This window comes from Epinephelus fuscoguttatus, linkage group LG4 (genome assembly GCF_011397635.1).
Source record: "Epinephelus fuscoguttatus linkage group LG4, E.fuscoguttatus.final_Chr_v1".
Classification (NCBI taxonomy): Eukaryota; Metazoa; Chordata; class Actinopteri; order Perciformes; family Serranidae; genus Epinephelus; species Epinephelus fuscoguttatus.
Genome location: NC_064755.1, coordinates 30,867,718 through 30,892,807, shown reverse-complemented (window position 1 = coordinate 30,892,807; position 25,090 = coordinate 30,867,718). Strand labels below are relative to the sequence as shown.

Sequence of the window (25,090 nt, the reverse complement as noted above, 5' to 3'; positions counted from 1 at the left end):
ACACCGGGTGACCTCATTACAATGGACATGTCCAGTGGAGTTTATTATGAGTCAATCAGCTCCAAATGTGTTTTCATTCATGGCTGAAAATAGCAGTATTTTACGTTTGCTAAGAACTACAGTGCTCAATTGTTTCAGGGAACTAATTACGCCTTCAGTAAGAACCAGTGGGACAGAACCAGCTTGGGATTCAGTGACACAGGCAGGCTCAGGGATTCATAAAGTATTCAGTTTACAAAAGTGCACACATCCACATGATGAACACTAGGTGCTGGACGAAACATCACGCAAAACACACTAGACTAAGCTTCAGTAAACCTAGAATGAGACATGGTATGCACCAGATTGAATGAGAAGAGATGATGGGAGAAGGGAAGGGAAGATGAAGGAATGAGGTAGGGGGGATGATGGATGAGGGGAAGGGAAAGGGAGGGTGGGTGAAGAAATCTGTGATAGTATAAGTTGGCTTGGTAGGTAATTAGAGGTGAGGTTAAGGTGTGGCCCTGCTCCCGAACCTCAGTTAACAAATGAACTTCATCTGATGAAGAGCATGAAGTTTGAAACGTCACCTCCGTAGTAAATCTTTAGAACATTTATGGGAGCTTAGTCCTGTCTCAAGAACTATGTTATTCCATCAATCCTTAAAGTATTGACAAGTGGCCTGAAGGGCTCACTTATGCTCAACAATAGATACGGATTATCTGTATTTGTGCATGTTCCCTGAAAGCTTGTGGATAGGGACAAAATGGAGCAGTACCACAGGAGGTCATGGAGGCAGTGTAGTTCAAGCGAGATACGACCATAGGAGACTATTTAAAAAAAAATAGAAAAATGGCAGAATCGGTCACATACGATAATCAAATGCTCTCGCCTGGAAGACACTAAAAAAGCAACCTTGGAACTAATCGGCCATCAGTCTGAAGACCAATTTAGCCTCTGGGGGCAACTGGTAAAACTGGAGGTTCCAGTGTAGCCAGCAGATATCTGGGGCAAGACTTCCTCTTACATGCACTAGTGTTTATACAGTTAGATGAGTAAGTTGAGACATTCTATCAATGGATATCTGCATATGAATTTAGGTAAATTTGCATGCAACAAAAGCCCGCTCAAAGGTGATTGGGCAATACTACTGGGACTACAAACAAAAACCAGAGCGCTTAAAAAAAACTTCAGATATCTATTTATAGAGACCAGACCCAGACCCTGTTTCCTGACTCACCTCTGCACAGCTGGCCAATGAAAGCGAAAAGCGAGCGTGAATGTAGTGTCAGTGTCAAAAAGGTGTGGGGGGAAAGGGCATCTCTGCGATGCCTAGTGACATTTCTGGGGAGGTGCACGTCAGGCTACGGCGTTGGGTATGGCATAGGCTTTATGTTGACACAGAGCTTAGGTACGGCGTCAATTTAACGTAGAAGTATAAATCCCGCTTAAAGAATCACCTGGCTTCTTTAACGCATTAGTGGTTTTGGTCTTTTCACTGGATTTGTTGACAGAAAACAGAAGATTTCCAGATTTATCCTTTAACTTGTATCTAACTCAGTAAATGAAATGCAACTCTACATTTTCTCCCACAGGTCCTCCAATAGCACCTTTGCCCTCCACTGTTCAAGTGTACAGTCAGGACTCTGATGCCTCCTCTCCTGTACGAGAAGAACCGTCTGTGGTGGCTGAGCCATCGCGGCCACGACCCTCCACTGTTACGGTCATCCACACTGGGACTAAATGACGCCAGGTTCCGCGGGAGGTGAGCTGGGAGACCACCGAGCTTTGAGAGACGGGATTCAATAATCCCGGGCCTCAATGTCGTCGCCCAGTTTGCCCATCCCGCATCCTCCCATCTGTTTCTGCTAACCACGGGGGGAATTTGAGGAGCGTTGGCTCAGCTCCATTTACCATGGCTCAGCTAGGCACCCCGGCTGCTTCCCCCTGCCACTGTCACACCAGACCTGGAAGTACAGAGGGGGGAAGATGCTCACCAGACGTTGTTATTGTGGAAGCCATGTTCAGGCTGGATCATGTTTGTGCAGCAGATAAACAAGCAGCTGGGAAGTGCCACACTGAAGGGAACTCTTTATTGAAGCTGCTATCAGACTGTGAGCGTGTTGAGAGACGGACGCTCCACTGTATGCCTTGTGTAAATATCCTGCGTGGAACTGTTGAGTGGAGTCGTGTTATGCAAGTGAAATATAAGCTTCAAGCTGTGGTGAAATAATCGTGACATCATCTGCACTCTGAACTTCTTCTCGTTTCTATGACAGCTCTTGTTAATTTGCTGTGGTATTTGCTACAGTGGCTCCCAACAGTGTGATGGTATGTGTTATCTCTTTGCTTTAAAGTGTGCGGACGGGAAGTACGAGCAGGACAATTGGCTTCAATCACGGCAGTGATTGCTGAGAGGGCTGGTGCTTTGCACTTAATGTACTGGATTATTTATTTTCTTACAATCTATAATGACTTTTGTAAGAAATGTGTAAATGTGTTATTAGACTGGACTGAGAAGCTTTTTGTTTGGATGAGAAAGACGCAGTATCTAATAGATGTTACTTTGTAAGTGCTGTTTTGTTTGATGAGCTGATTTTTTGACGTGACTGTGAAGTCCTCCATGACCACAGGAGGGCAACCACGTGTTGTTGCTGTGTGACCAGTTCTCAGGGATGTGCTCCAACATGAAGCCAACCAAACCCCTCTCACTGCTGACAAGGACTGTGGCGGGGAAATAGCTGATAAGTAAAACCTCCAAATAGTGTATATTACTCTTTGCCACCGGGACACTTTGACGGATGCTTTCTTTCTTTAAATCCATCATTACTGACAGTATGAGTGATAAATCACACCGAATGGATTGTTTTTCCCTTTACAGGTCCAGTCTGTAGGATTTAGGGGGATGTGTTGGCAGGAAATGGAATATAATATAATAAATGTTTTCTTTAGTGTATAATCACCTGAAAATAAGAATCATAGTGTTTTCGTCACCTCAGAATGAGCTGTTTATATCAACATAAGCAGTGACTCTTCGTCAACGGAGATTGCCATGTTTCTACAGTAGCTCACAACGGACAAATTAAACACTGGCTCTAGATCGGGCCATTCCAAAACCTCATACCAAGTCATCAAATACCACTGCTTTGTCAGTGGAGCTACATGCTAATATACGTGCTAGGTACCCTTTTACGTCAGTTTTAGACGTTCAGGGATAGCATTTCAATTTATGCTTCTTCAGGCCTGTGTCCACATGGGGGGGGGGGTTTGGGTTGGGGGGGGGGTGCGTGTGTGTTTGTAGAAAAGCACAGGCAGGACACTGGGGAGTGCTTCATCTCAGCGCTTCATAAAAATTAATGACGTACTGCGTGTGGTTTTTGTTTCTATGACAAGAATATCTTGACACTAACATTAGCCAGGTAGCTAACATAATGCTACATTAACAGAGGGTTGAATACACTGTCAACAAACAGTGATAAAAACACAACGCTCACCGGCAACATCTGGTGTCCACTGACTGTTCTGCCCCCCAAAAATGAGCTTTTCAGACTTTGTTGTGACAGTAGACAGTAGCCTAGCTAAAGAAGCAGCAGTGACGTCACTGGCGCCTTACCCAAAAGTGCAGAGATTTTCAACTTAAAGCATTTTGAGCGGCAGCACAAAAAAGGCAGAGCACTCTGAAAAAAGACACTGGGCGTGGCGCTTTTTCCCCAGGCGCCCACATTAGGACACATATGCTCACTCCTCATTGAGAAGAGTTAAAAAAAAAGATGCTATGTGGACACAGGCACTTAAGTGCATTATGTCCTGTTACATTTCTAAATAAACTTCAATTACTTACAGGAAATGTACAGTTTCTGCTCATAACATGCACACAGTCTTTTTAAATTAACAACATATGCAAAAAAAAAAACTCTTTAGGTTTACTTCCTTTAGGTTTAGGTAACAAAAGCATGTGATTAGGGTTAGAAAAAACATAATGGTGTAGGTTTAGCAAGTACAGTTGTTACTAATGTAATGTCACATTATATATGTCACTAGCCTAGCATGCTACACATACTAGCACACTACTTTGTTAACATAATAACTCGATTGACTTTTGGTTTCACACTGGAGATAAACAGCAGGCTCCAGGGTGAAAGTCCAGAGTTTGTTTGACACATCCACCTCCACTCCCGTCCGCCCTATGTGGACTTTATCGCTTTTTATACTATGGTAGTTGCCAGCAGCATCACCTACTGCCACCACCCGGTGCATATTACACTGCTGCGAAGGGTGCCTCTGTGCTTTAGTGTCTGATGCAGAGGTCCACTGACAAAGCGGTGGTATTTGATTGGTTTGGTTGTTGCCTGTTGCATGAGAAACAGCCGCCATTTGGCTCGTATCATACTACTGTGAAGGGTGCCTCTATGTGTTTGTGTCAAAGACCAAGATACGCTGATAAATGATGGTATTTGACGAGTGAGCAGAGAGAACGTGCTGACTATTCGGGTTTTCACGTCATTGGCAGCCCCTCTGCGACAAGCAGCATCAAAAAACACTGATTTTTTTTTCTTTACGGAAAACTGCTTTATACAGTGTTTTTTCAGGGTTAAATGACTGGGTCCGTTTGTTTTGGAAAGGATGAGACCTGAGGATAATTTGGCTTCTGGCAAAAACCTCCTAAAGGTCTGGATCTTACGTTAGCAGGGAAAAAAGGTGAGCACACATTAACATGTTCTTGGCTAGGGGCCCAACTCCCACATGCTGAACAGTGCCAGAGAAGCTGATTTGTAACATGAAACTGTTTTATTAATTGTTTTTACCAGTTTATATCACCTGGTTCATTTGTTTTGGAGGGAGAGACCTCTGTGGTAAAAACCTCCTGAACAATGAACACTGAAGGAATTCTAACCAGGAGAGGTTTAAGCTGGTTGCAATCTGCAATTCTCACTGCTAGATGCCACAAAATCCCCCTAAATCTTCCACACTGTTCCTTTACAGATAGTGTTCATCAGTGAAGTGCACATTCACAAAAATGTAAAATGACAAATAAATGAAAACGTATCTCAATAACGACTGCAGAATCAGTCAGATCAGTAGTGTACAGTCCAGTAGTCGTAATATCGTGCTCTGCTTCTGTGGCTGGTCTGAGAGCAGCTCACTCACTCTGTGTTTAACCACTGTGCTTTCATACCACCCTGTTGAATTTAGCAGAAACACTCTTCCTCCTCCCCTCTCCAGAGACTTTCACACAGAGATGAGAAGGGATCTGTCTTTGTATTTTCTCTGTGGTACCTCTATTTCATTTTAACATGAATGAGCGAAAAGAGAACACTCTACCAGAACATGTCCACTATCGAGGACTCTGCCATCTTGAATCATCTAAAATGTTGTGGTGAATACTGAAGTCTACTCACTGTAAATACAAATCTCAACAACACAGCTAGCTTGGGTCTTGAGTGTTTATTTTGGTCTTCCCTATATATCCCAAAAAAAAATCTGTCAGCAGAAAGCAAAAATATGAAGCATTTACAGCCCCACAGTTTGCATGTATTACATATTGTTGCAGAAATGTGCTTTGGAGTTGTAGAGATTTATGTATTAAAATCAGAGTCTTGTTTGCATGAGTTGTTGCTTCTTTGACAGGAAATAAGGTTAGTAACAGTTTGTACTTATGTCTTTAAGTAAAAATACAGATATTTAAAGGATTATGTTAGAATATTAAACACATGACATCACAAGTGAGTAAATGTATAGTAAGAACATTATATGTATTTGAGTAAATACAGATTATTCACATGTATTCTTTCTCTGGTAATATAGCATGAAACATTGCACATCTATTTAACCCAGGCCCTCCTTTACAGCTAAAAACAGCTCAGTACTTTATAATTTTGTCTAATTTTATTTATTTGAATTTTATTTCAAACTGATGACATGTTTAAGACATCTGCAACAGACTTGGGTTTGGGGTTATTGGCTAGTGGCTATTAAATACAATGGATTTTCATCTGCTCTGTTTCTATGACTGGTGTTGACAGAACTTTTTATGCAACACTGCATCTCCATAATCCCGATTAAGTCTATTTGGGTGTCTGTTATTGAAGTTTTATAATAATTTCTTATAAGAAGTCTAAAGCAGGATTTATACTTCTGCGTCGAATGGACGCCATACCTACGGCGTAGGCTCTGCGTCAATAAAGGGCCTATGACTGCCTGATGAGCACCTCCCCAGAAATGTAACATTACCTTTGTTAAATGTTGCTGTTGTTCCTGGCGCCATACAAGTAGAGGAAAAGTCTGCTAGCTGCTAGGCTAATTTATACAATGTAAAATGCCATAGGCTTGTGCTAAAAACATTAGCATGTCGTATTTGTGGGGAAAATGTGTCCAGCAAAAGACAAATGAATGCTGTGAGTTATAGTGAAGCTGATTTGTGTACTTGTGTTTGAAATTGTCTCTATTTAGCCATGTTTGATGTGAGTTTTGAATCAACTAAACTTTACAGCACTTCACAGAAACCTCCGCCGCCGACTAGTGTTTTGGAGGTGTAACTGCAAAGTGACACAGACACACCACCGCACAAGTGTAAATGCTCACAACGGCATAGGCCACGTGTGTAGGCAACGGTGTAGGCTCTGCATAGAGCTGACGCACAAGTATAAATCCCCCTTAACAAGAACCTTTTTAGGCTCTGATTGACTCCAAACATAAGTAACTTCACTATTTAGTATGAGATAGATACTGTAGCCTACATTTAATTGTCCGTCAATGACGTTTTTGAAGTAAAACCAGTCATCAGAAGAAAAAGTTGGCATTGTTCGTTTCTGCAAACCACAAATATGTTATTTGCCCATTTCATATGTATCATTCAATGTTAGTTTCTAAAGCAACAGTATACAAACATAGCTGACCTCTTCATTGGTGGGTGGAGGGGATGGTGGATGACATGTCACCTAGACACCTGCCAAGCTTCAGACCACTGTTCAAAACCAACAAACAACAACACTGGGTGTTTTTAGGGACCTGTCACTGGTTTTCCTTCAGCTTTTTAGCCACAAGACGTGGGTGTTTATTGTTTTTTTTTCAGCAGGGATAGTGGCATGAAAAGTAGTTGCTTTTAACCAAGACATCCCTTCTTTTCCAGCAGGGATTGTGCCCCCAAAACCAGGTATCTTAAGCCAACATTTGATTTTTTCTAGCCGTAACCAAGTAGTTTTTGTGCCTAAACTTGCATTAGTGGAGTCCATCCTTTTAGTTGAAAGTTGAAAAAAGTGGTCAAGTAGAGCTGTAGGTTCACTGGTGTTACTTAATCTACAGCATCTGTATGAAGAGAGGGTCACCTCTAAAGCTCGGTCTGTCGTCTCAGACTCTCAACATCCCCTCCATGGTGTCGGTGGAGGTTTTGCCTCTCTAAACACAGCACTAAGCATTACAGATCCTCCTTTGTCCCATCTGCTATCTTAACCAGCAGTGACCACTAATGTCCGTGATTTACCCCTGACAGTTTGTGATAGTGGATACTGTGTGTTATGTGTTGTTCTCTGTTATGACTGCTGTCTGTATCTCAAATTGGCCCTCGGAGACGTTAAAGTTTACCTTACCTTACCTTACCTTACCTTACCTTTAATGTTACCACACATTAATCACAGAGTTGTTGAAGCATAAAATTTCAACGTATCTGTAATGTAACGTATCTGTGATTTGCAAAAACGTACATTGCAGACATTCTTCTGTCACTTAGCGAAACAGTCAGATATCCACCGGTTCCATTTTCTCAAATGTAGCTAAATATTTGCTGGTTGTCTTCGCATACTACAACAGTAAAGTGTGTTGGTTGATCTTCAGTTTTTGGGTTTTTGACTGCTGCTCAGACAAAGCAAGCAATTTTATTGTTATTATTTTGGTCTGTTTTATTTATTAATTGACAATGAAAATAATCTTTATCTATAACCCATACAACACTCGATGTTTCTTTATTGTGTCTAATATCAATGATTTTTGGTTATCTTTTATGCACTGTGTCACGGTCATTAAATGCAGGGAAAGGAAAAGGCACTTCAGCACCTTTCTACATATTGTTTATTAATTCAAAAGTTAGCTGTAGTAGTCTGTGGCTGATGTCTCTGCTGTCATCGTCAGAGGACAAAGGCCTCACTGGTGTTCCTATAAACTCTTACAGCACCACCTCTCCCCTCTGTCTCAGATGGACTGACGGTTGTACTCGTGTGGGGGATGCATCCCATCGTAGTGAAACTCCCTCCACTGCTCGGTGCTCTCTCTGCTCCTCTCGTTTTGCTCTGGGAAGATGATGAGAATTTTAGTGGATGAATGAGCCCGTCGAGTGAATGAACTCGTCGCTCTCATCTACATCAGATATACCATCATGCTCCTCTTCAGCGTAGCTCTCAAACTCGTTCCTCTTCTCTTCGTGGAACTCTCTCTTTCGTTCATCTGCAGCCAGCATCAGCCTCTGCTCAGCTGCAAGCACAGAGGAGGAGGAGGAGGAGGAGGAGGAGGAAGAGGAGGAGGAGGATGAATTAACTGAGTGTAGAATGATAAACATCTCACATTCAGTAGTTTATTGTCATATTAACACAGGAGGAGGATTTGCTGATGAAGCAGACAGAACATCAGACACATAAAGTGCACATAAAACAGCTGCTGAACCAAGAAACTGACTTTAAAAGACACTGTGAGTTAGCTTGATTGTCCCTTTATTTGTTTATTGTTGCATTTCATTTGAACACTAACAACAAAAGAAGATTTAATAATTCTAATTGATCCATTATTATCAATATGACCAGGATAATCTTGGATTTTAACTGATTAGCGACCATATTTTCACTAAAAAATGTCTATAAAATGTAAAATAGAACAACGAAATCATGCTAATTTAATATTTGTAGCTAGTTCCTTGTGAAATAACCTTAGATTTATGACATTAACAACAGTTTACTATCAGAAAACTTTGTTTCCTGTGCTAATATTTACAAAATGAACATTTCAGCTGAGTGAGCTGGTAGTGTAGGTTTTGTAGAAGATGATTACAGTCATCTGACGTTTTTTCGGGGGTATTTATTTATATCGTCCTGCTCGGTAAGCTCTGTAGAACTGAGCTAAATAAACCACCTGTAAAAACCATAAACAGGGGAGGGGTGGTTTGTCTGCAGCTAACTTCCTGTATAGAAGCCACTGGGGATTTTTTAGGCCTAACATACTTCAATCAACTCTCTCACGTACAGCTAATTTTTCCGAACATGCTCTCTCAAAGAGAAGACCACTGTGATGACATGGTCTGGAAATAAACTGCTATGTAGAAACAGGAAGCACAGTTTCACCTGCAAGTATAGACACACATATGCTCAACACAATGACTGTTAAACATCTCAAAACTACAACCTCAAAAAACACCCCAGGACTGAATCACCGTGTCTGAACAAAAGCTGCTTTTTTGTGAACTTCATAGCGCGGGTATTTGTGGTGAAGCTGTGATTCACAGAAGCTGTTTGTTGCCAAGGCCGAATCTTGAAAACACAAAAAACCTGGAGCCCCAAGTGATGGAGAGAAATCTAATGAGTAACGTCTCACCCCTCTTACTAGATCCAGAAATATGCATGTGGGTAGAAAGAATTCAACAATAGAATCACATTTTTTTCAAGGCCATCTTAATATAAAACTCACAAATGCACACTGATGTCATTGGTTTTCTGCTGAACCAGTGATATGAGACTCCAGCAGACTTTTTGATACTACAGAAATATGTTTCCTAACTGCATTTAGGAAAAAATCAGATCTTTGAATAGGTATTTTGTTATTACAGAACTGTCCTACAACAACATAAACACTGAAATGTAATGATTGAAAGGCTCCTCAAACTGTATGATGACGCTTTAAATGTCCTGGACTTTTTAAATGGAGAATATCGACTGCCAAGATGATTCATTTTGAATTCATTCTGTCTATAACAGCACAGCCTTGCATCTCATGCAGCCTCACAGAGGTCACCCAAGTTATCTGTACTGTGGTGATGCAAAATATATTTTCCACATGACTCGTACATCTCGAGTAGCCTATCCGTACATTCTGATCGTGTACATTCTAAAAATAGATACAAACTGAAGAATCAAATTTACAGTCATAGTTAGGATTTCTTAAAGGTCCAGTGTGTGGGATTCAGGGGCATCTATGGTCAGAGATGGAATATGTTATTCCTAAATATGCTGTTTTTTAGGTTAGAATCACCCGAAACTAAAAATCTCAATGATTTTGTTGCCTTAGAATGAGCTGTTAATATCTACAGAGCGGGTCCAGGGCCGCAGAGGTGTGCTGGACTTTGAAGCCAATTTGACAAAGAGGCCAGTGGAATTACAACTTCTGGGTCCATCATGTGATGCAATAGGGCCCAACAGGTCCTTGCCTCGAACGCTATATTCAGTAATCTTTATACCTTCATAAGCGGGTCATCTTTCAAGGAGTCCATCATGTTGTTTCTGCAGTGGCCCAGAACGAACAAAACGCTGGCTCCAGACACTTGGCACACAGGAGGAGTTTCAGTTGGTTGCAATCTGCAACCTCACTGCTAGATGCCACTAAATCCTACACACTAGATCTTTAAGTTAAGATAGCAGGTCTGAGATAGGACACAGACACGAGTTTAGGAACTGCCTCTGTAATGGAAGACATGACGTTTCCTGTCTTTGAAACCTATCACGTTCAGATTCTTTGTCCATTCCAATAAACAGAACTTTTCTAGGATGCCTCGATCTATGATTACTGTCATCTGACTCCACAAAAAGTGCACAGATTTATTTGTCTATAAGCCAATCACAGCATTCCACATCATCTAAAGTGGACTGCAGTAGAACCACGCTCCCTTTTTCAACAAGTGTGGCCGACGGTGAGGCAAAGACGAAGTGTAAGGTAAGTTTTAGTCTATTAAAATACATAACTTGTGTTTAAACTGCATTTAAAGTAAACATGAGTTGTTATATAACTTCTAAATGTCAAAAAATCATTAAAGATTTGTAGCTTTTACTCAGGACTTTTTCAAAAATATCCGTCTATTGGAATGGACAGTGAATATGAAGTGCGGAAATACTGTTCTAATTTGATTTTCTTAATGACTTTATAATGCATTTTATTGATTATGTACACACAGTATTCATCTCAGGAAGTTTTCAACATACTGTTTTCTGGATATAAGTATTAAGGATATTTTTGGTAGTGACAATACAAGCATAAGGGCAGTGTGTTGCTTTGAGTAAAACATTCATGAAAAATAAATAACCTTGTGTTTTTGGTTGAAAAAAGGTCTATTAAGACCATTTATTGCCATTTTTCAACCCGGTCTCACTTCAAAGTCATCTAAATACAGCACCTGGGCAGTGACTTGTGGTGTAGTGGTGGTGACGACGAAAAAAGACGTGTTTTAACATCTGTATGATACGTGGCCGGTAGCCTTTATGTTTAATGGTGCTTGGTGGTATCAGGGGGAAACGCAGTGGGACAAGAGTTAAGGCGGCGAAAGTCCAAATAGAGAGGGTGGGTGGGGTGGTGAATGGGTCCAACAAACATCGACTTTTCTAAAGCCAAACCCTGTTCTTTTCTGCCCAAACCTAACCACGTGTTTTTGCTGTTGGAGGGAAAAAATGTGAATTTGCGGTGTTGTGCCGATGAAGTGCCTGTATTTTGAAAGAGACTGTATGTAAACATTAAATGTCTGTTGAAAGAAGACAATGCATGTAACAGGCAGACCTTGACATGGCATCCCAGAACGTCAACAACCAACACACTCAGGGTACCTTGCATGACATATGTGGACGTAGAAAGTCCATAACCAGATGTCAATGTGTGACGAGGTCGGGGTGAGAATGTGTTAAGATTTTTCATCCACTGGAATGAAAAAAAAATACCCCCACATAATTCAGTATCCTGATCTTTAATGAGTGCATTTAGAGTAGAAATCCACCATTACACTATTTTTTGTGTGTTTGGAACATAATTAGATCTAAACAGGTTAAAATAAGAGAAGCAGTTAGGATATTTTTCTGTAAGGAGACCCCTGGGTTCATGTTAGTATTAATATAGCTATAGAGGAGTGACCTGCCTCTGACCTCTGATCAGCAATATTGGATATACGGAGCACATTAACGTCCTCATCTGTCATGTTAGTGAGACACACACACTGACTGCAGTAACAGAGAGAGCCATTAGCTGAGATAAGAAAGGTTTGGGATATTCACGCTAACCTTTCCAAATGCCGGTCACAACCTTTGACCTTTCAGCAGGATTCCCAGCACAAGTCTGTGCATGCAGTGGAGCTGGAGCTCACGCTGCAGATTCAAGACACTTAGTTTTATGTTACAGAGTTTAATGTTTATAAGATTTACAGATTAGCTGCAGATCAGTATTCGTGATTTGCAGATAAAAACATTTGAGGGCACCTTCCTCCTGTTTTTGGGTTGTTATCTTTCTGCACAGCAGTGTTAATCATCCATTGTTTTCTTCACCTGATACGCCACAGCAGATCTCACCAACTCCCACAAAAAGTCAAACAGCATATGAAGTCTGATGTCTACATTTTGATGTCCATACTTTGCCTGAAATTTACTTTATCCACCTACTGAATGCCTAATACATTTATCAGATATTTTCCTTTGCAAATTTCACCTGCCCGCCAGCGAGATGTTGTGCTTTTATGTCATTATGTGGCAAGAGAGGCTCTTCAAAGTGCGCACAATTTATTTGTCTCACTTTTTTTAACTTGGCTTTTCTCTGACCCCTTTCTGCCTGTGTGTCGGCACATTCCACATTCAACTCCCAACCAACCGCTCACCCACTCACTCTCAGTCCATCTCGGCCTTTTCACTGTGTTTACTGCTTTGTGTTCACTTTATCCCTGCTTTTAACTGCACAAAGTGTCTTTTTGTTGTCGATACACACACACACACACACGCACACAGACCCACGGCATGTTACACAACCCAGACTCAGAGCAGCAGTGTGTGTGCTCTCACCTTCCTGTTGGCAGAACTGTACATAACCGGTGCTGTTAAATCACTCGAGAATGTCAAACAGTGTACAGCATGTGAATTTTCTCAATGCTCGTCAAGGGATATTCACTGATTTTATCGTGAGGTATGTGTGTGTGTGTGTGTGTGTGCGGGGATGAGCTCCATGCTGCCCTGTGGCTCCTGCTGCAGTCTCCAGCAGTGGGAGCAGAGCTGCTGTGTGATCAGACAGGTCTGAGGTGGTCTGTGGTCAGAGTAGGTTCACACAACTGTTAACAGCTGCTGGCTGCCATGAAAACATTCAGACTGTCAATAACATGTTGGCTCACTGTCCAGTCAAACTGCAGGAAAAAAATGTTTCAAGAGTAACTGTCTCTGTCTATACAACAGAACAGCACCCAAAAGCAAAAGGAGTGTGCATTGAATAATCTTGACTTTGTCTTGAATGGTCTAGAATCATTTATTGTCTTTTTCAATTAGCAGGCAAACCATAATTTACAGTGTATTTAGGAAGATAAAAGACATGCATGCTAATTCATATTTAGTTTGCATTATTTTATATTTATATGCCCCAACTGTAGCCATTTTTAAAACTAAACTTAAGACTGTTTTCTTTTCCACAGCTTTTTATTAAAACTTTGAAAGCTGAGCAAACTGATTTGATTACTTTTAAAAACATGGTAAGAACGCAGTTAACAATGAAAGAAGAAATGAGCCACCCCAAAATAGCATGGAATTAGTAAAAAGAAAGTTAGGAACAAGAAAATTAATTTTAAAAAAAGGGAAAAAATAAAGTTAAAAATAAACAAACATGCAAATGACCTGGAAAGAGTGACTCAAAAATTCTAATAATTCTGTAACATAATTTAAAATGTAATATAATAATAATTATAAATACATTTTTTGCATAGCTTTTTTCCCTTTTTTTCATTTCTGAATTTTTTTCAGTAGCTCAGTGCCTTTTTTCCCACGTTTTTTGAAAGAAATTGCACCACTCTGTTCAGGGTTCAAAGGTTTAAATACTTGTGAAAGGTATTGGAAAGCAGCACAAGATAAGTGATGTCACTCCAAGTGTCAAGGGGTTAATCCGTTTTTATGATACTTTTATCTGATCACTTTGGTTTTTAAATTCATCTGTACTCTTATTTGTCTTATTTCATTTATTTTTCTTATCTTTTGCCTGTAAATGACTTTGAATGACACTTGTGTATGATAAGATGCTATATAAATAAACTTTTCTCTCTTATCTGTGAAGCTTTTAGATAAGACCGTCATGTTTTTTTAACCACACCTGCACGTGTATTTTATTACAATGTCCTTTTTTCTGTCTGACCTTTCTTTGTTGCAAATAAAACATAAACCATATCTATCACTGTGCCCAAAAAATACATTCTTTTTAACAACAGAGAGAAATATATCAGTGTGGTTAAACTGTACAATGACTGATTATGTTCAGAGGACACAAAGAGGTATTATCTCTGTTTTTCACACAGTATTTTAGATGCTTAACACACTTTTTTTTTACCCTGTTAATAAGATGAATGCTTTGTTTTGTTGATGTCGAGCATATTTACCTCGTTTCCCCCAGTGATATCCGCTGAGTTTGTACAGGTCTATACTTTCTCAAGAGCTACTTCTGTGAGACGACTTCTTTTAGGAGGCAGTAAATGTTTTACTCAGATCAGTTCAGCCAAATCTAGTAAACTTTTATTGATGGCAGTGCAGCAGTCCACCCTGTCCTGTCATGTTTGAGGAGAATAACACTTACTTCTGTAGTATGTCAACCTTCACTTGATTTATCTCAGCCCTTTTTTAAAGAGGTAAAAATTGTGACAATGTTTTTGCGCACCATAAAGTTTTAAAGATGAGTGTGTGCAAGGCTGTAGTTTTTGTATTAGCATTGGGGGGCACGTAAATTGGGGGTTTGGAGGGCCTCTACAAAAAAATGTGAGCATCAAACACTTAATTTCCTGCATTCTGGTGAATTTTATGCACCAGTTTGTGCTTTTTCTGCATCAATTTATGGTGTAAATGTTTTAAATTTTGTCAAAATAAAAGTTCTCTGCTACTTTAATGTTTTTATTGTGGGGGATGAATGCACATTTTTTAAATATTGAGGGGGTCGTGACTCCTGCATCCCACCAAAATCTCCACCTATGGGTGTGTGTGGGATCACAAACAGTTGACTGTGAGGGAATCAAAGAATTTCACATAGTTTATTATTTAAACTTGCTTTTTTCCATAAAATAAATCACTAATAAATGTGAGTGCAAGTGATCAAGAGTGTGCAGGATTATTTTTCTTGTTTCAAGAAAAACAAACATTGAATGCTATCATTAATTTGGATGCAATATGATGACTTCAGCTGTGGCATAACAGTGAAGAAATTAGTGTGGGTGCGTCTCTGCTGCCAAAATGTCCTGCATTATAAGACACGGATGCCAACACTCACCACAAACACACAGACGCACACCACCTCAGCTGACCTGACCTGAGTTCAAACTGCCACAAAAAAACCCAGAGTGAACTCACTGTTAATCTCATCCTGAGACTTTGCTCCCCGTCTGCTGCGTCTCCTGAAGAAGTTTGAGGCATCTGCCTCCTTTAAGAAGATCTTCCTCAGCGGACCTGCAGCGGGGGAGCAGGAGGAGGTTCAGCTCACAACATAAAGGGATAAAGAGATGTAGGGATGCTAGAGATGCAGCTGATGCAGCTTCTCACCTTGTGGATGTTTAGCGCGGCTTGTGCTGCTGCTGGGCACAGCTGCAGAGTCGGCCTCTGGAGACACTGGGTCAGAGGACAAAACATGAAGTATCTAAATTAAAACACAGAATCTAGGCGCCCGTGCTTACCTCTGCATGACATACAAAGAACACAAACATCTATCATCACACAAAACCCCTTTAAAGATGCTCCTGATGTAAATTCTCCTCCATCAGACTCACAGGAAAGTGCCAGAAGCACAGCGAGGAGAGCCAGGAGGGCTGCAGACGTCCAGGACATCTTCAGCTCTGTGTCTGAATGTGTTGAGAGATGCGGACTAATGTGGCAGACCAGGAGGGAGAGGTGAGTATGTGAGAGGTGGGGTGTGAGCCTGGAGGAATATTGACTGCCTGTCAGAGAAGAGGGAGGGTGCAGATCTGATAAGAGGCTGCAGAGAGGGTTTCCAAGTGACAGGAATTTAATTTTGGCTCAATATTGTGATCTTCTTACCACTCAAGGGCCTTTTAGTCATAGAGAGAAAACCTACAGGCCTCACTTTGGAAATGACACCATGCACCACTTGCCTGGTTAATACCCACACTTACAAGAGAAAAGATGAATGATAGACAGTAAAAACATGTTTCTGACATTTCTGGGGGAAAAAGCGACTGAAAACAAATTGAGCTGGAGCAGGGATTTTCTTGCCAAATGTCTCTTTTGCAGATTCAGCTGACGGGGGCCCCTCAACAAGGCCGCCCTCTCTCTGCGTCTTGCATAAAGTCCTGCAGGCCGGAAAGTATGCAGCCTTCTGTTTGCTAGAGTTTTTTTTCTTCTCCTTCCCACCTGAATTCTGGCGGTGCCCCAGAAAAGACTGAATGTTTAAATTGTTTTGTGGGGCAATCCAAGGAGGAGGGATTGTTGCTCGGGGAAGTGAGAGGAAATTAGTGGGAGGGTTTCAGAATATGTGTCCTAAGTTTGTTCAGGTAAGTGAGGAGAGCGTGTAGGAGGAAGGAAAGTTATTCTGATTTGCGCCAGCTGAATGCCATATGTGATTTAGGATGCTAAATTCAGCAGAGAGTCTGTGAGCTCTGAATCCAGGAAAAATGTCACATGTTTTTGTGACCTGTTTTTTTTTTTTTTTTATCTGCTCCTCACAGTCATCTTTTCTTTGTCTCATCAGTAATAAAACAGCCACTTATTTGGACATGACTGAATTCTGGTCTGTTCCTCCTTCTTGTCTTTTATTTAGTTATAATTATGTTTACACAGAGGCATCATACAGGCCAGAACCAGCCCGTCAAAGTGTCCAGTGCAGCCCACTAGATGACTTTGCAGACCTAATACTGATGCACTTGTGAAGGCTAAGAGGTGCCAGGTATATATAGAACATTGTGCAAAATATAGTAAATCAGCATCTCTAGTCCAAAATAATCTGTATCAGCCTTCTATCTCAAAACAGTATTGGTGGTACTCTGTTGTTGAGCCAATGACAAAATGTCTGATCTGTAAATGATTTGAAAAGCATTACAAAATGAGTATTAGTAGTAGAAATCTCACGTGGCACTAGCCAAAGTTTGCTGTGTCAATCTTTTAACAGAGTCTAGATGGTAAATAATTTAGGAAAGGGCTCCAGATCTTAAGAAATGACTCATCATCATCCGTAAGGAGAGCACTTATTCTTTCATGAGGTAAGACATGAAAAATCTCCCTGTACCAGACTGTTGGTGAAATATCTTTACTCCATTTTAACAGGAAGGAAAAAGAGAAAATAAAATACATAAAAGAAGATGATGAAAATAAAAATAAAAATAAAATAAGAAAGCAAAGGAAAGAAAAAGAGAAAATAAAATAAAAGAAGAAAGATAAAAGAAAAGAGGAAAGGAAATAAAATAGAATAAAATAAAATAAACAAGAAAGGAAAGGGAAGAAGAAGAGAAAATAACACAAAATGAAAGAATGAAATAAAATATAATAAAATAACAGAAGAATATAAAAGAGAATAAAAAATAAAATTAAATAAAAATGAAATAAAGTAAAATAGAATAAGAAAGGAAAGGAAAGGAAAGCAAAGGAAAGAAAAAGAGAAAATAAAATAAAAGAATAAACAAAATAATAAAATAAAAGAAGAAAGGAAATGAAATAGAATAGAATAAAATAAACAAGAAAGGAAAGGAAAGGGAAGAAAAAGTGAAAATAAAATAAAATAAAAGAAGAATATAAAATAGAATAAAAAATAAAATTAAATAAAAATGAAATAAAGTAAAATAAAATAATAAAGAAAAGGAAAGGAAAGCAAAGGAAAGCAAAGGAAAGAAAAAGAGAAAATAGAATAAAAGAATAAAATGAAATAAAATAAAAGAAGAAAGGAAAATAAAGAAAGGAAAGAAAATAAGATAAAACAAAAAATAAAACAAAAAAGAAAGGAAAGGGAAGAAAAGAAAGAAAGGGGAAAAAGAAAAGAAAATAAATGAAGAAGAAGCGGAAAATAAAATAAAATAAAACAAAATAAAAGAAAATAAAAGAAGAAAGGAAAAGAGAAAAGGAAAGACGAGAAAAGTACGAGTACATCATTTCCTCCACTAGGGGCCGCTGTGACGCCACACTGACAGTCTCCCTGCAGTTCCCAGCACCGGCCGTTGGGTGTCGCTGTTTCCCCGCTGACATTTTGATGACACGGCTGTGTGGTGGCAGCAGCAGCAGCAGCAGCAGGCAGCGTCAGCAGGCAGAGGACACACACTCAGATCAACCAGTAATCACCATCGTCTCTCACACTGCCATGGTCGAAAAACCAACAACAGCGCTTCCTATTTCGCACCGGGAGTGAAACTTTAAAGCCTGTAAGAAACATGCTGCTGGAAGCTGCGACCCCGCGGATATAAGCGACAGTGAAGAGCGGAAAGTAGCTCCCACAACGCCGAAACCACAAAGAAGAAGAAGCTCTTTTTTCACGCTCGGAGGGAAAGACGGCATCCGGCCTGAGAAGAAGCTCCGAGGTCGGGGACTCCGGTCGGAGCAACGCTCATCGTTTCTGGTGAGGGTCACTCACATATTTCGGTATAGTTTGGGTTCATTTACCGACGGCTGAACCACCGGTTAGAGCCGCGGTGACACCAGTAACATTCACGCCGCCCTGCGTTGACACAAAACGGGCTTAACAATGTTTACTTCACTGCCTCAGTGTGAAAGCAGCCGTTTGTTGTGTGTGAGCTATTCAGTTTGACCCATTCACCGGTGAATGGCCGCATTTCACTAAAACTGTGACGGGCAGCTACGTGCAGCGTAAATGAATGGTAAAGTAAGTTGAGAGTGGCTCGTGCTTCATCATGTCCGCGCTCACGGTTAAACATTTGTGTCAGCTTTGTTGTTAAACGCAAACACAAACAGGCGGCTGGTTTAGTTGTCAGTAAACTGTACGAGGTCTGGTTGTAAGAAGGAGAAGGGCTCTGCTGGCTGCTCTGCGTGTATCGTCTTGCATACTTGCCACCAAAACATTCACTGACCCACATTTTAAAGATGTCCTATCTCCCTGGTCCAATTTTTTCCCTCTAACTACTTGGAAGCACCGTGAAAACTGCACCAGCCTCTGGACTCATGCATACACACACACACACACACAGTCAGTATTAACAGCTTTAAGCCGTCTCAGCTGTTTGTGTGGAGGCCAGGAGGAGAAGACAGCAGCAGCCTGCATGGGAAACAGTTTGAGAAACACTCAACAACAGTTTCTAGGAATCTCACCCCCAAGAGGAAGCTTTCACTGAGCTCCTGCACTTATGGAGTTAACCTGTGTGGTATGTGCATGTGTGTGGGTGAGAGATGGATGTGAAGTTAGCAGGATGTCCAAGAGGAAGGCATCATTGTTCTGGAGGAGGGGGAGGGATGCTCATGGCAAACTGATGAGGAAGTTCGTTTGGTGTGAGAACACCCAGGAGCCTATGTGGTTACATATTTATTGTTCTCGTGTTGTTAACAGCCTTTTTCTAAGTGTACTGACTCAGGGCAAATAAGGGAAATGTTGTGTTTTTATGCAACTGTGCTCCACTCTTGTGCTTTGCACTAGACTTCATAGGTGTTAAACAGAAACTAACTTTGGGTTTTAAGTGCGAAATGACAGGCAACTGGACTTCCATGTGGCAAGCAGGTCCGGTTGCCTATGATATAGCACTGGATCTGGATTACTGAGTATCTTCACCAACATGTTTAACTTAAAACTTTAAAAAAAATCACATTGCAGTAATTTTGACTGAATTGTGATAAGAGCCGCAATTTAAGTGGGAATAGTTATATTTGCACTTCAGTTTTATTGAAGAAAATATAAAATGATGATGATGTGATTTGTGCTGGTTTCCAAACAAGCATGTTCCCTTACATCTCGAAAGGCACCACCATGCTTGATTTAGGTATGTTCTGACACATTTTACCTTCATCAAAAAATGTATCTCCTGTGATTTGGATTTTGCACTTGGCATATTGTGATTTGCATCATACTGTAAAACTTCAATTAATAGCCTGGGCTATTATTTGCTTAAATCACTGAAATCAACAGGCCTGTATTTGGGACAGGCCTTAAATTCTTTCAGACAAAACTGCTGCTCAGCAAAGATGGGAATGCAATCAAATTGTTTATGAATATTACTCGTATAAAAATAAGCCGTCAGATAATGTATCAATTATGAATCATTTATTTGATCTAGCTCTGACAGAAAGCACTTCAGAGAAACCTGGCATACCAACACAACACCACTTTATCCTGTTAAAACTATACTCACAACTCTATAATGGACACAAAATTTGAGGTAGCCAATAACAAGAACTTATATAAAAATGAACTGCTTGGCAACCAGACCAGGCGTCTAACTGAGACAGGCCTTTATTTGTAAAAATGTGTAGTCACACAGGGCGAGTAAAAGGGACTTGGCGTTTGATTGGGACTAGGCTTTTAATTTAAGTTTTATGGCATTTCGATTAGCTGTGTGGCCATATTTTTTAATCATAGCATGCTCAGAAACTATTGTAAACTAATGTATTTTCATTATCCGATAATTTGCTAACTAGTTTCTCTATTGCTTGATTTGTTAAGTATATAAAAATACAGAGAACTGCTCATCAGAATTTCCTAAATTCCAAGTCCGTGTCTTCCAGTTTTTTTGTCTGATCAACTCTCCAAAATCCAGTATATTCTGTTAACCATCACAGAGGACAAAAAAACAGACAAATATTCACATGTTAGAAGTAAGAACATTGTCACTTTTACTTAAAACATCACTTGAACAATTTGAAACTGGTTTCTGATCAATGTTCTGTTGGTTTGATTTATCAACTAGTTGTAAAATAAGATCATATCTTTAAAATTTGATTTGATAGGTGGTGATATTTAACCATCACCCTGCCTACTGTTTATATGAGAGAATAAACTTTGCTTCTACGGCTCTGTTTCATCACAGCAACGGAATTTCTAACTTCAATATAATACCTTGAAATATCTAAATTTTTGATACCACATGGAAACAACGACTTGGTCAGTAGCAGAGAACAGCAGAATGACCGTAGTAAACTTTAACCATAAGAGAGAGTGAGAAAGTGCAGTTGATACAGGTCGATATTGTGGAAAATGAGGATTTAAACTGTTAAAAATATTCTGAATGTATAAGTATTGATAAATCAATATTTTTGACAACAACTCTACAGCTGAGTTTCATGTTTTTGATACTTGTGCTGATAGTTTCAGCCCAGATACCAAAACAATACTTTTTCAGAACTCTATTTTGATGAAGTCTGTTTTCCTACAGAGCCATTTTTCCTCTCTGAAATGTTGCATGCTGTCTCGCAGCCAAACAACAACTTAGCTTAAATAATTGCAGCCAAAAATATGATTAAAGCCAGAAACCCTCTAATCAAAGAACAAGTATTGCAGCAAGCACTCAGTGAAAGCTTTTGTCGCTTTCAGTCCTGTGCTACGAAAACATTTTTGGTCAGGACCTGATTAAACACACTGAGGTTAAATACCCAGTCCTGCTTGTCCTTCTTTACAGTTTACATTGTTTTGCTGAGTGAACGATCCGTCAAAGGACTTTCTCTCATCTCCTATGAGCAAGTTTCAGTTTGATGGCCACTAGCTGCTGAGCTTCCATGAATGATGCGTATCACTCAGCAGCTTCAGGAAGTGTGTCATTTTTTGGGCTCAAAATACCTCGTGTTGAGCCGGCTACCTGCAGGAGGGCAGGGAGCTCTCGGGGCACAGTGTACCCGTGTGTGTTGGTTTGACGTGGGGTCGTTCCCTTGGTGAGGGCCTTGGGGATGGTGGTGGCAGGGTAACCTGACCCGCTGTGAAACAGCTGTAGCCACGCGGTGCTGATCCCTCGAGTCCCAGTGCAGATCAGATGATGGTCCAGTATGTGTATGGGTGTGTGTGGAAACGTACACATGAGTGTGATGTGGTTTTGACAGAGAGTCAATGTCTAATTTTGGACACACACTGATACACAGAATTATGTCAAACCAAACTTAACTGACTTTTTGGCTGATTTGGTCAAAGTACAAGGACCTGTATATTTAAGTGTGAGTTCTCCTTTAGTGTGTGTTTGTTTGCTCATGTTTAAGCGTCAGGCCAAGACAGCTGGCTGAAGGTTAATGTGTCACTGCTCTCCGGGGAGCAGCTGCTATGTCACAGGCACCACTCCTGTCTATAGATAGCCATGAATACAAACTCTTCCTCTTTTCTTTGCTGCATTAACACAAGAACTCTGGCACCGGCATGCAGCTCAGGCCCCTCACATGCAGTTGCCCCACAGGACAAATGCTGCTGCCTGCGAGCTTGGCCGCCTCCACTCCCTGATTCTCTATCTCAGATTCTCAGTCTGAATCTTAGACGTGTCTGATGATAGTAAAGACCCCCGCTGCGGCCACTGAGCCAGCTGGCTGCGAACCTGTTTGATCGAGTTATACTGTAATTCCTTACACCGCATATCTGGGTCGTCATCTGAAGTATTAATGTCTGAAACAGGTGAGGGACAGATATTGCCTTTTTTCCTGTCACTCTTGGCAGGATTTGCGGGAGCTGTCTGAACACTTGTCTGGTCTTTATTTGGAAGCACACACATGTGCTCCTTCAAACCAACGTTATTACAGCTAGCAGAGCTCTGCATATTTGAGATGTGCTGAGGTGTTCATAATTAAGTTCTCAGTGGTTTAATAAAAGACCACGTTAAATCCATGTGTTTGGTTATTTAATTAGCTGAATTTAGAATCCCCCCTCAGGCCCGCTCTACCTTGGCTCAGTGGGTTTCTAATCAGGGATTGAGAAAGTAGACCAGTGTTCAGCACCAAAAAATAAGTTCCTTCTTAATAAAATTATCAATTTTCCATTTGATTCACAGCTGAGTGAGTTTCTCAACACTCAAATGGGAAGTAAAAAGGAGCACTATGGAAGCAAGTTTTTCCATAACCATTTCTTTTAATTAAAGGTATATGATGCAGAACTGTTACTGTTTGTAAACAAGCGTGCTAGCAAAGTAAAACCAAACCCAGATTCACTTGTTTGGCGCTTTGCCTTGCTATATTTGTGGTTTTTCTGCACAGTGTGTCTCATGGATGCCTGCTGCCTTCAGTCTGCCACCTAGTCCCTGACTTTTTATAAAGCCTGACTTATAAGGGATATAAACGTATATATATTTATAACATATATTAACGTCCCAGGCTCAGAAAATAAGGAGATACAGGCAGAGGGTAGCGTCTCTGCAGAAAAATACACCACCACTTACCTGTAGTGAGTCATAAGTGACGATTGAGAGTGATTACTTTTGCATGAGAGACTGAAGCCATCCCACCTCTGCATATGTCGTAATCTGAGCTCCTCTGTTATTTGTTGTGGTAAGCCGGTCTGGCCACGACCGCATGTTAGTGAATGTATGTATCCCACTGGGTAGCTCATCACAGCTGCTTAACACTCATTCATCAAGCTAAAATCCCAAACGTTTGCGGGTTTTAGCTTCACAGATGTGATGATTTGCTGTGTTTCATATTAAGTGAATGTCTTTGTGTTCGTTGGACCAAACAACAAATTTGAAGACATCACTGTGGGCTGTGGAAAACTGTTAAGGGGATTTTTAAAAATACTTGCTGACCTTTAACATGTCAAATCAGATTAGAGCTACAACATGTAGTTAACAGATGTCTCACCAACTGTTTTGATAATTTATTATATATTTCTGTAGTTTCTCATCCCAAAATATCAAACATTATGTGGTCAGAGCATCTCATGAGTGGAGATTTGCTTCTTTTCTTTGCCATGTATGAGAGAAAACTGAATATCTTTAGTTTTTTATCTGTTGGTTGGCAGTTTGAATACTGCAGTTTTGACTCCAGCTGAATGCCAAAGGAAATAATCACCAGATTAATAGATATGTAAAGAACAGGTAGTTGCAGCCCTATCAAAATGATTTGAAAAGTAGTTTCATGGAGCCTTAACAAAGACAGAAAAAAAAGTCAGTTACAAACAAGATACCGGCTTAACTTTCTGCAGGGTTTCCTTCAAGTGGTGTAACACACAACTGTGCTTAGCATGCAGGCTGTGTGAAATTACTACGAAGGCTGCTGAGAGCTGTTTGTGTTTGCAGTTTGATATGGAAGCTGATATTCTGATAACCCCCGTCCTGCCGTCTGCCCTTAGTTAGATAGTAGCCTTGCCTGTTGTTCTCTTTTAACAGCCATGAAAGGCTATCAGGACCTGCCGGGGCGGCTGGTGTGACAACGAGCCCAGACGAGCAGGGAGGGGGAGGCTAATTGTCGCTCTCTCTGATGCTAATGCTCTGCTCACAAACGGACGCCAGGTGACTTGACTCAGGCTCAGATCAGATGAGCCCACGCCTGGGCGATTATCTCCTGATGAGCCAAACAGAAGTCTGTGATAATCGTGCTGCCTTTTATCTAGAATAAATGAAGGGTATCAACATGACTAAATAAATGTATTTATGGAGAGAAATTAACACCTGAAATCCTTCTTGATTTTCCAGGATCCAGCCTGAAAAAATGTTTTATTTGACCCTTTTTAATCCACAAAGGATTTCAACATATTAGATTGGACAGAAAAGAAACTGTATTATATATTGGAGTGACACAAGTGTGCCGTCTGCCAGATGATATCAGGCCCTATCTGCTGATCTCAGCTGGGTCCACACGGCTTATCTGTCACAGTTCATGCGGGCCTTTCATCCCATTCATAAACTGTGTTATCATGTGAAGTGTGAGTGGTGCAGTAGATGTATCGTTTTCATGTGAATGGTGTGTGTGTAATGTCAAAGTCCTGGTTTATTCATGACGTGTTTATGATGGGAATTTAATCAAAATGAGTTTTGTCTTGTGGTTGTTGTTGTTTTTTTTTTTTGTTTTTTTTTGTTTTTTTTTAACTTTTTTTG

General features: G+C 40.4%; 3 protein-coding genes across 3 annotated transcripts in view; 2 read left to right on the top strand and 1 right to left on the bottom strand.

Annotated features, from left to right (window-relative positions):
* Positions 1-5,444, top strand: part of camk1db (calcium/calmodulin-dependent protein kinase 1Db) — a 37,461-nt gene extending 32,017 nt beyond the window's left edge. The window contains exon 11 of the mRNA XM_049574592.1: positions 1,575-5,444. Within this exon, the coding sequence (XP_049430549.1) occupies positions 1,575-1,726 (152 nt within the window). The 3' untranslated portion in view covers positions 1,727-5,444. The remainder of the gene's footprint in view (positions 1-1,574) is intronic.
* A 6-nt stretch (positions 5,445-5,450) lies between these two features.
* Positions 5,451-17,508, bottom strand: ucmab (upper zone of growth plate and cartilage matrix associated b). Its single transcript, XM_049574591.1, has 6 exons — positions 16,188-17,508; positions 15,920-16,087; positions 15,696-15,761; positions 15,507-15,602; positions 8,344-8,442; positions 5,451-8,261 (listed from the first exon to the last, which is right to left on the bottom strand). Exons 1-6 carry the CDS (start codon positions 16,207-16,209, stop codon positions 8,164-8,166), a joined length of 549 nt encoding a protein of 182 aa, XP_049430548.1. The 5' UTR covers positions 16,210-17,508; the 3' UTR covers positions 5,451-8,163.
* Positions 17,509-18,344: 836 nt separating this feature from the next.
* LOC125886881 (cyclin-dependent kinase 17-like) overlaps positions 18,345-25,090 on the top strand; it is a 46,818-nt gene continuing 40,072 nt past the window's right edge. The window contains exon 1 of the mRNA XM_049573241.1: positions 18,345-18,708. The gene's annotated coding sequence lies outside the window, so the exon portion shown is untranslated. The remainder of the gene's footprint in view (positions 18,709-25,090) is intronic.